Below are 10,861 nucleotides of genomic sequence, written 5' to 3' on the forward strand. Positions count from 1 at the left end.
GTGTGTGTGTGTGTGTGTGTGTGTGTGTGTTTTCAAACTACTTCATGTTATTTTCGGTATTTCTGTTAATTAATTCTACATGTATTCTGAAAACTGTCTTGGATGTCTTGGCTCTTTTTATTATTAGCAGTGAATGATACATTTTCTTAACCCAACATTTATTTTCAATGATACCTTATTTTTACTTTGTGCCATCAACGTTCACCACAGAGACAATATTTCAATTGCTTCTTTATTTTAGTTTACAAGCATCCATGAAACACAAAAACAGAACGAATGTCAGAAAGCAACACAATTAGGCACACTGTGGAGTGCAGCGACAGGCCAGGTGGGACTCCGCTGTCTCGCTCACATCAATGCTCTTCTCGAAGATGCTACTGAGAGCATCAGGGCGATTCATGTTCGACTCTGAAAGGGAGAGCGGAGCGGTTAGGTTTGGTGCAAGATTTGAAGAGTGCTTTAATAAATGTGTTCTTGGGGTAGCTGCTCACCCTGAGGAACGCAGTGGTAGCCGACAGTGACGGAGGTGGTTCTCACGGACTGGCAGCCAGGCAGACAGCGCAGCACAGGTTCCACGGAGTAGCATTTAGATTCCTCACCTGCCACCCTGACCTGCTTCTCCAGCTTCACCGACTCAAGCCGCATGTAGCACTCTGGAAAAAAATATATATATATTTGACCCTTTCATTTTTGTATTGTTTGCAGACTGCTTTGAGTATATAGTTGCGCAAATTCTTTTGAATTACGGTGTTAGGGTCTTTAAAATCAGAACAGATTTTTACCAGAGGCCTCACGGCAGCTCTTTGCAGGCAGAACCCAGGAATGAGCGAAGCTCGTAGCGTTCCTGGAAACCCGCTCGTTCGGAGTGACGTACTCCTGTCTGAATTCGCCGCCAGCTTTTCCACAGATTCCACAGGTCTGGCCTCTCATCCAGTCCACCACCCTAACCTTGGAGGGGAAATAAAAGGCATTTGAGTCACAATTATGCAATTATCAAGATGTCATTTGATGAATACCCAAGCCAGATTTTTGTCATCACCTGCACTTCATCAGAGCTGAAGTAGACTTCCTGAAGACCATGACTGGGAGCAAACAGAGAAATGCCCTTCTCTTTCTCTTTGATATGTATGTTGCCTGTTGTAAACATACACGTTTAAACATAAAATTAAATGGTCGATAGGTGTGAGGCCAGTATATAACCCACCACATTGTCCTACCTGAGGGGTGCTGATATGGCAGGTTGTTGAGAGGAATTTCTGCTCCATTAACCTTCACCATAACGACATTGTTCTTGTGATACATGTCGACATCACTGTGGAAACACAGCTTAAATGTTAAAGTCGTTTTCTTCAAAGACAGTCATATTGCATTCTGTGTACAGTCATCACTTACATGTTTTCAACCTTGATGTTGATCTCATTCTTTTCTGCTGTTTGGTCCCTCTTCAGCAGAACTATGAATTTGAGTTCGTTTGTGCAATCTTGAGCCAAGACCTGAGGGCAAGTGTGGGGCATCTCTGTTTTGAACTTCCTGTTGTTGAAGGTGACCACTGTGTCATTGACCACGGAGCACTCGGCTGAAATAAGAAAAATACTGAATTTAACCTCTTTAAAATGGGCATAAATTAGGCACGGCCCAGTTTGAGATCAGCAGATTGTATTTTTACGCACATTTTCTTAAACTAAATGAATGTAATGTAACGTAATTGCTTTATTTGGAATATTTGCAAACACTATTACCATTAACCTGCTCATAGAAATTACATATTAACATTCAGTGATGTGTGAGGGATTTTCACCTGCGGTAGACTTGGTGAGCATGTAGGTGACCTGCTCCGTCCATCTGCCCCGGAACGCCTGCAGCTCAGCAGCAGTGTTGTTAATCGGCAGGTATAAGGGAACGGCCCATCCCAGTTTGTAATAGGCCCTCTGGATTTCCAACAAACAGAAATGATCTTTGACATATACGTGCAATGCAAATGTGGTGTTTGCATGAATTAAATGATGATGCATTGCTGCACCTTTGATGTCTTCAGTGTGACGTTCAGGTTTGTCTCGTTGGCAACAGCTACAGTGAGTTTTATCTGTCTGGGGTCGTTGAGAACCTTTGTCCTGTTCACTCCAATGTCCTCAGCGACACGGTAAAACCATTTAGAGACTCTAAATGGGAGAAAAAGTAAAAAAAAAAAAAAAAAAAAACCTTAAAAACTTAACCAAATTAAGGCTTGACTTCCAAAGGGCGATGGCTACAGGATGATTTCCTTCGTTTGTGACGTTACCTTCTTGAATATTTCTTCATGTAATGAGGGAGTCTCGCCCAGGCCAGTTTCACACGGATTGCAGGTTTCTTCTCAACGCGACCGGTTTCGGCTGTGATCGTGGTGTTGTACTGCTTGCATTGAATTCCCCAGGTTAGTCGAGTCTGGGGAAAAAATTAAGTTTCCAGGAAATATACTAATTATAAGTAATAGAGGATAGTGCATTAAATGAGAACTTGTGGAAAAGCTTAATCTAAAAATTTCCTCCTTTGGTTCAGACTTTTTATTTGCCAGTTTAAAAGTATAACTCACAATTTCAGAAAAATATTGAAAAACAACGCATTGTTGTAGTCAGTTCCTTCTCAGGGATGTTAACGGGAAGGTGCATTAATCTGCGCTAATTTATAAGAAAGCACAATTGGGGACCAAATCTTTCATCAGCAACATAAAATCTTTGTTACTTTGTGAACCCATATTCTTAGCCTTGCACTGCACAGTTTGAAGCTGAACAGTTTTACCTTTTATTTTGCATTTTTTAATGTTCCCATAGGAAAATAAAAATTTAATTTCTGTCAGTATTGAATGAAAGCAGCAACTGGAAGCCTGGAAACTTGCAGTTTTGCACTACAAATAAACAGTTTTGAACTACAGCTACAGTGTCTGGGTTTCATGGTGACTGTTTTAAGTTATAATTAATAAAAAATAAAACGCTAAAAGAAAAACTGTACCATCACTTTGTGGTGGCTGAGCATCACGCCGTCAGCACAGATCGTCCAGTTGTTATTCTCAGTGAGATTGGCCACAATGATCTGCACTCTGGCAGTTTCACTGTCAAAGTAAGCAGTGATCTGATATCCCTGGTTCTTGTTGTCTTGTCTAATGGCACGGACCAGGACTGTGACTTGTGGACGGACGGTGTTGGACAGGTATTTGGCCTGCAAGCACAAAGAAGACATGTAGATTGTTTTTGTTTTTTCTTTCTTTACTCGTATATGGATGCACAGGACTACAATAATTTTTATAACTTGCCTTGTTGTAGATGGATTCAAAGCTGCTAGCGCTGCTCTTGCTTTTCACACGCTCTGCTGAGATCGAATGCTGCAAAGGAAAAACATTTACCCAGCTCAGAAACACTGCAAGGTGGTTTACAGTTTAAATTAGCTTGGGGAGCTGTTAATTTGAAGGCAATTTCCTTCTAAAAGATAACAATAATGTTACCTGGTGGATGTGATCCTTGGTGAAGTTCAGTTCATACCGTTCCTGTTGTAATAGAAAAGCAGGTGAATAAAATTGTCCTTATCGTCTCCAAAACAACAATGCGGTTTTCATAACTGTATAAGTTGTGACTTGTGAAGTTGCCTCACCTTGGACATGGAGCTGGAGGAGCTGGAGCTGGAGCTGGACGACCTGCTGGACGACCTGCTGGATGACCTGCTGGAGGACCTCTTTGGTGTTTTGTTAAGTGGGTCAGCAAGATCCAGCGTCTTGCTTTTGCGGCTCGAAGAGGAGGATCTGGAAGAGGTCTTGGAGGAGCGTGAGGAAGAACTGCTAGAACGTGAGCTGCTGGAACTTGAGCTGCTAGAGCAAGAGCTGCTGGAGCTAGAGCTGCTTGAAGGAGAGCTGCTGGATCTAGAGCTGCTTGAACGAGAGCTGCTTGAGCTGGAGGATGAAGACTTTGTGTTGTTCTTCAGACCAGGAACCAAAATCTTCTTCAGCTTCATCAGGACGTTTTTGTCCTCAAGTATCTTGTCCTCCTCACTCAGGTTAACCGCTTTAAGGATCTTTTCTGCTGCCTTTTCACCAATCTGAACCTCAATTTCAATCCTTTCGATGGGTGGTCCAGCAGCTGAAATGAAAATAAATGAAATAGATTGGTTGTTTGACCCTTTCAAAAGGCTTCATTTAAGAACATCAGTGCATCCGTTTCACTTGCCTGGGGTGACATTAACCATAAGAGTATGGTTTCCAATTATGGCGTAGATCGGGGTGTTTCTGAGGAAGGTGGCATTGCGAGACCTAATATCAATGCAGGTCTGTATTCCGAACGTGTATGTGGTAGCGCACATTTTCTTGACAATTGGTTTGGGGATTTTCTTGTTTCTGGCATTCTGAATTTTCCGTTTAAGAGGACGAAATTCCTCAGAATTTGACTGTAAAAAAAAAAAAAAAAAGAAAAAAACAGCAAGTAACCCAAATCATAGGGAGGGTAAAAAAAAAAATGGTCCGGAGAGTTGATCATTCACTCAGACTTACTTCACTACCCACGATCTGTGAAAGTCTTGAGGTGGCGTTCTTCCTCTTAAAATTGTCTAACGGGACAACTGGCGTGATCCTAGCAGCTGCGAGGTCTTCCACATCTCTTGCAATGGCAACTGTTTCAAGACTTTTACAGAAGAAACGGGGAAAAAAAGCAAACATTTAATCCAAATAAGAAAGGGACTTGATTTGTTGATTCCAGAGAATTAAAAAATGTACATACCGAGCAGATGCGATTGTTTTCACACCCTCTACAGGCAGGAACTTATAGTTAAAGTAGCCCTTTTCTATGTCAACTCTCGCCTCCATCTTTTTAGGAATAACTGTGTGTACTTTGGCTCTTGACATCACAGTAGCCTGAATGAAAGGATTATTTACTCCCATAACAGCATAGGTGTGCAAAGACACACTGAAATAGAAAGACATACAGAAATATTAAAATGTAACTGGTACAAGCAGGTTATCCTCTAGATGTTTGTTTTCAGGACAGGTGGTTCACCTCGGAGCGACTGAAGCCTTTAGGGAAACATCAGACCTCAAGAGGTGGACAGGATGGAAGTTCTCAGAAGGTGGTGGAGAAATGGTGGCTCGTACTAGGAAGAATGTATTTTAAAAAGTTATTTCTTAGTGTAAGTATGCATCTCAAACCCTCAGTTGTTGAACTGTAACACTGAAACTTACCCTCAACAGATGCGGCTGCCACAGCAGCAGTGTAGAGACTGAGCTCCATGGGTAAACCGAGAGAGCTGGGGAAGATGTGACGGACCTCAATAGCCAGTATTGGCTTGGAGTATTTCAGAGAGTAACCGGATAACAGAGCGTCTAAGGCCTTTTTGCCATAAGTGCGGATTTCAGGTCCGGTTGCAAACTATTAAAAATAAAATCCTTTTTAGACTAAGGTTTTTATTTGAATGTGATATTGAAGGCACGCAAACATTTCTGTGGAACACTACCTCAATGATCCTTTCAACCATTTCTTTGTCGATGTTTGCAAATGCGATTTCATGTCCAAGAACTTTCACGTACAGAGAGCCAAGGGGCTTGCGGGAAGGATTGGCCCTCCACTCAATTAGCTGCAACAGGAAGAAAGTTGTAGGATATATATATATATTTTAAATGGAAGTATGAAAGACTCTCTTGCAGGTAAATGTCTTGTAAACCTACAGCCTTGAGAGCTTGCTTCATCTTGGTGATCCTGTCTGCATCCTCTGGAACTTCACGGACTTTCAAAAGGGCCTCCTGTACTCCCTCAGATCTGGCTCCGAACTGTAAAAATGTAGCATTGGAAAAGCTTTTTAATTTATAACCAGTTCTCAAATGAATCTTTTTCAACAAGTTAATATTAAAAAGCGTGAGTCATTCTTAAGCACAAAGATCACTTCTATTGCTTAAACCGAATCCCTTTGGTTTTAACGATACGTCTAAAACATGATCATCATACCTCCAGAACATCAACAAACACTCCAGACATGTAAACTTGAGCTTTTGCCATGACGTTTCTTGGCAACACAGTTGCAGCATCATTGATGTAAAATGCGCTGGCAGCAGCTCCCATCATCCAAGGATCTACAGATTAAAAAAGCATTTCAGTATTTATTAGTAAGTAAAATCTCTTGAGAGAACGTGATTTTTCTGGCACACTCTTACTGTAATAGTGGTCATAAAGGAAAGCTCGGCTGTAGCGGAAGCATAGTCTATCAAACTTAGGGTTGAGCATCCTGATGGCAACATTGCAGGAAGCAGCTCTGTAGAGAGAACAAATATCAGTAATTCTTCGTTCCAGTGTATTGCACTGACGCATTCATTAGATAATGGTGCAACAGGGTTCTTACAAAGAAGAACGGTCAGGGGTGGTGGTCCTGGTGAAAGCCTTCATGTAAGAGTAGACAAAGCTAGCAACCTGCAGGTTTGGTTCTGACAGGAGGCTCTTAGCTACAGTGGTCACCAGAATCAAGGGCAGTTTGGTCTCAAACAGCACAATAGCAGAAATTATGCGGAGCTCTGGGTCAAGAGCCCTGTCCATGAAGAGCTGAATAGCTATGTCCTGAATCTAAACAAAAAAAGGGGGGGATAATTGTCTTAATACATCTGAACAGTATGTTTAAACCTTAGGAATAGTTTTGTAAGGTAGGGTGGTCAGAAGGTTTGCCTCACCAGCCTGGGTTCTCTCTTTGCAATTTTTCTCAGTGCCATAGCGGCATCAACATGAACTCTGTGCTCAAGATTGGAGGCAGAGCTGCCGAAACCAGGCAGCAGTTTCATGATCGGCTTCAGGCTGCTGGGATGTCCTGCATTACCCAGAACTTTGAGAGCCAGGGAGAGCTCATTATTGTCACGTCTCTCAAGAGCACTGGCAATAATGTCATGGATAGGCTGCAGTATAAACAAACAAACAAACAAAAGAACGATAGAAGTTATTGATCTTGCAACTGAACACTGGTTTTTGGAAATATGCAGACAATACATACCTTGAGAAGGTCAGATGGACATGATGGGTTCTCCACACAGTATTTGTGAATCGTGGTGCCAAAGCCCAGCATGGTGACCTCACGCAAAGCAGCATTTTCTTGAACCTTAGGAGCCTTGACCAATTCCTAGAATGGTGAAATATAAAAACTGGTTACATATATGATTGTTTCTGTGCCACTAGAAATAAACATGAAACATTTAAACATCAATTTACCTCCAGAAGCTTGATGGCCTCCAGGTCGGCTGTCACCAAGTGTGTGGATGCCATGATGGCCTGAACAGCTTCAGCAGCGGTCACTTCACCAGCAATGACCTTCTCCTTGATGAACTTAAGAGTAACATGTGTACCAATGGCAGGGATGGAGCTCAGCATCCAGTGCCTTGGGAAAGATTTGCTTCAGTAAAATTGTCTTTAAGAATATTTGCCTTTTAATTCTCTAACAGTGAAAGTGGCTTTACCTATGATCGTTTTTGGATTTGAATTGACTCCAGAGAGCTTCAATGCTTTCATATCTGGCCACACGCAGAAGCTGGATGAGCTCAATAAACTTCAGGGGAGAATCTTCATGGGCCTTGCCCAAATTGAGGCTCACAAGGTTGTTCAGAGTCTCAACAATCTATAAAACAATCCCCCCCAAAAATGCTTTTCAAGTACAAAATTGAATAAATAAAAACAGAATGTCAATAAGAACTTCAAAAGGTACCTGAGCCTCAGCATTGGTGACCCTCAGAAGCTGAATTGGTGTCTGGAGGACTTCAGTACCTAACTCGTACTTCAGCGATCCACGGGGAACGTACTCAGCTTTGGTGGGCTCTAATGGGGTGTTCTTGACATCAACAAAGGTCACATTCTGCCTGTGAAAGTAAATTAAGATCAGTTCAATCAGCTGTCCAAAATTGAACACACAGAGATGAGCTTCATCATAATTCAAAGCTCATACTTTGCCTCCATCTGGACAGCTCCGTTCACAATTTTGAAAGGGGAGTACTGGAGGAGCTCAGTAGCAGTGGCCTCTAAGATCAAGGAACCAGAGGTCGAGGGCTTCATGACGTAGTTTAGAGACATTGCTCCTGAAAACCCTTTCCCCCGCTGTAGTGACATAAGACACAAAATCAATAATCAAGCAGTTTAATTTCCTCAACAGAGACTATGGCGGATAAGAGGAAACTGTACTCACAGTCGCACACTCTGCACATTTGTCTGTATAACCAGCTATGCCAACATCCATGTAGATTTTTTCTGAGCAGTGATTGAAGTCTGTGGTCTTTGTCAAATGAAGGCGCTCAGCCTTCGGATCCTCACTAAGGACGTAGTATGTCTTGCACACACCTTTTACTCCAGTCTAATTTAAAGAAAATAAAAGTAAGAAAACATTATAGGTGGTTCACCATTTGCCCGAATAGACCTATCAAAGGCAAGCATTGAGTACCTCTTGCAGGTCATAGACATTCTGAGTCTTCTTGATGTTCATCTGAAAGATGTTGAGGATTCCCCTGATGATATTCAGCACAGATGTAGAGACGCCCGCCGGGGCGTACACTTTACCGATCACACCGTTGGCATACTCAAACTTGACAGGTGTCAAGAGCTGAGCAGAGAGAGCTGAGGTGAGCTTTGTGGCAGGGTGGAAGACCTCTTTGGGCCAGATACCACTGTACTCCGAGATCACAGGGTCTTCAAGCTGAAAGAACAAGCAACATATTAGGGAGCATCAGCCTCTCCTGGATATTGGTTGAAATTTTTGTACAGATTAGGTTTTGTTATAATATAATGCAATATTATTGAGAAACAGTTTTTACTTTCAGAATGTAGCTGTTAGGATCTGCTGCACCGATCAAAACTTTGCTCTGGATTTTCACCCCAGCCCTTGCCAGGCCCTCCTCAGGCAGCCCTCCCAGAAGATATCCTTCATATTTGTACTCGTAGGTCTTTCCAGCTGCAAATTCTGGGGCTATAACAAAAAGCAGAAATCACCCAAATCTTAAAAAAAAATTATAGATTTGCTGCTTTTCTTATTTTTAGTATTATTAGAAAGCAACTTACCATAGCTAATCTGAGTGCCAGCTGAAAAACATTAGAAAAATATGATTTTTTTTTTATTATTATCTGTTTGTTTTGAGAGGAGATGATATTTAAACTTATTTAAGAATACACTGCTATTGAAACTATTGTTTTAAAATAATATGAATTTACATTTTTAATATTTGGAGGAACGTTATCAACATTTATTGATAAAAGAAAAGGGGTGGGGTCAAAAAAGTTTATATTTCTGCTCATCTCCTTTTCAAACAAATAGTTATCTAAATAAGCATCATGGTGTTTGAATGTGAATATGTTTAAAATGAACAAACTAAACTAACTAAAGTTTAGTTCATACAGCAACACTCACCCACAAAGGCCACAGTCAGAGCCAGCACAATCACCTTCATGGTTGGTGGTTGTGAACGTCTGTAGCTAACGGTTTCCTTTTAAAGCCAAGATTTGCAGACATTGTTTTTGAAAATGAAACATTAACTAAATGTTGGCTGTCATTTCTCTCGGTGGTTACTGTGCCCTGATCATGTCGACAAGGCTGAGTAAATACGCTAATCAGAAAATGTCCTGAAAATGTCTGAACTTATTTGAAATCCTGTCTGTATCTGACCTTTTAAACATAAGAAAGGCAATAGAGATAATTTCTGGGTTTGTAGAGTTACCTAAATGACAGTGTTTTATCATGTTTCATTAGAAATGTGCTAAAAGTTTTTATTTGTCATATTGGTTGGCAAAACAAATCATATTTAAAGTAATAAATGTGTGTTTACCTCAAAAAGTACTTCTATATGTGTTTAGCGACAATAAATATTAAGATTTGTACAGAGCTGTCAGAGCAGCTTGATCCCACCTTTTGACTGATTGATGTGTCATAATGTCCTGACCCTGCAATACTTTCACAATCCTGTCATTTGTCATAAATGACAAGATTGTGAAACTATGCTGTTTGCTTTCTATCTGGAATCGAAAATATCTGAGTAACCTTCATCAGGGGTTCTCCTTAATAAACTGTTTAAGGAGTATCAAACGGAGGATGTATGACAGTACTTGTAGGTAAACTCCAAAAATATATAAACCCTAATGATTTATCCAAAGAGAAAGATATCTGAAATCAAGCAGTACGTTGGTGTTTTTGGCTTCTCTGTTCTGTCCCAGATACTTTGGTGTTATTTTCTTTGATTTGCATAGTGCATAGTTGCACTAATTCAAGATTGACTTCCACTACTATAAAAATATATATATGTATATGTATATACTTTTGAAAGGTTTTTTAGGCTATTTTGTCATTTATTCATCAAAAGGTAGACAGAGAAATTAGTAAAGCAGCAAAGAGCACTCAGGTGGAAATTGAATACAGGAAAGCTACGTCAAAAACTGTAGACTCAGCATGCTGAACCAACCCAATATAAACATATTACAAGAAAGAAAGATTCAATTTATTAAAATCTTTTATATATATATTTCTATTTTTAAATGTCTTCACTGAGAGCAAAGCAGAAAAGAAGTCAAATTCCTTGTTTGTGAGCACAAACCTGGCAAAAAAAAAAAAGCTGAATCTGATTTGAATTCTGATTTGAATGAAAACTTGCATTTTATCAGTGTTACTGTCTAACATGGGTCAAAAGTCATGATCTGGGGATAGCAGAAGAGTTGGTCAATAACATACTAGATTTCTGATTAAAAAAAATCTCTTTAGAGCTTGTGTAAAATAATAAACTTCAAATAATAAGCCTATAAGAGTTTATTATTCTTAAAAACTTACTTTTCCATTCATACTCTTTGCCACTTATGCTTGAAGGGTCACAGGTGCCTATCTCCAGTGGTCATTGGGACAAGTCAAACAA

At 40.4% G+C, this 10,861-nt stretch overlaps 1 protein-coding gene across 1 annotated transcript; it reads right to left on the reverse strand.

Moving 5' to 3' along the window:
* Positions 1-218: 218 nt before the first annotated feature.
* Positions 219-9,447, reverse strand: LOC106929993 (vitellogenin-2-like). The gene is made up of 34 exons (XM_015007272.2): positions 9,373-9,447; positions 9,027-9,047; positions 8,783-8,934; positions 8,413-8,664; positions 8,161-8,325; positions 7,924-8,072; positions 7,687-7,837; positions 7,442-7,599; positions 7,197-7,362; positions 6,982-7,107; positions 6,668-6,886; positions 6,346-6,563; positions 6,161-6,258; positions 5,955-6,079; positions 5,678-5,779; positions 5,467-5,586; positions 5,195-5,381; positions 5,013-5,106; positions 4,737-4,922; positions 4,511-4,640; positions 4,191-4,407; positions 3,622-4,103; positions 3,476-3,517; positions 3,287-3,355; positions 2,986-3,192; positions 2,279-2,421; positions 2,021-2,159; positions 1,799-1,928; positions 1,393-1,576; positions 1,218-1,312; positions 1,040-1,134; positions 783-948; positions 492-653; positions 219-408 (listed from the first exon to the last, which is right to left on the reverse strand). The coding sequence occupies exons 1-34, from the start codon at positions 9,410-9,412 to the stop codon at positions 296-298; spliced, it is 5,103 nt and encodes a 1,700-aa protein (XP_014862758.2). The 5' UTR covers positions 9,413-9,447; the 3' UTR covers positions 219-295.
* Between the last annotated feature and the right edge of the window lie 1,414 nt (positions 9,448-10,861).

This window comes from Poecilia mexicana, unplaced genomic scaffold (assembly GCF_051168715.1).
Source record: "Poecilia mexicana isolate PSO_F unplaced genomic scaffold, ASM5116871v1 scaffold_4, whole genome shotgun sequence".
Lineage (NCBI taxonomy): Eukaryota > Metazoa > Chordata > Actinopteri > Cyprinodontiformes > Poeciliidae > Poecilia > Poecilia mexicana.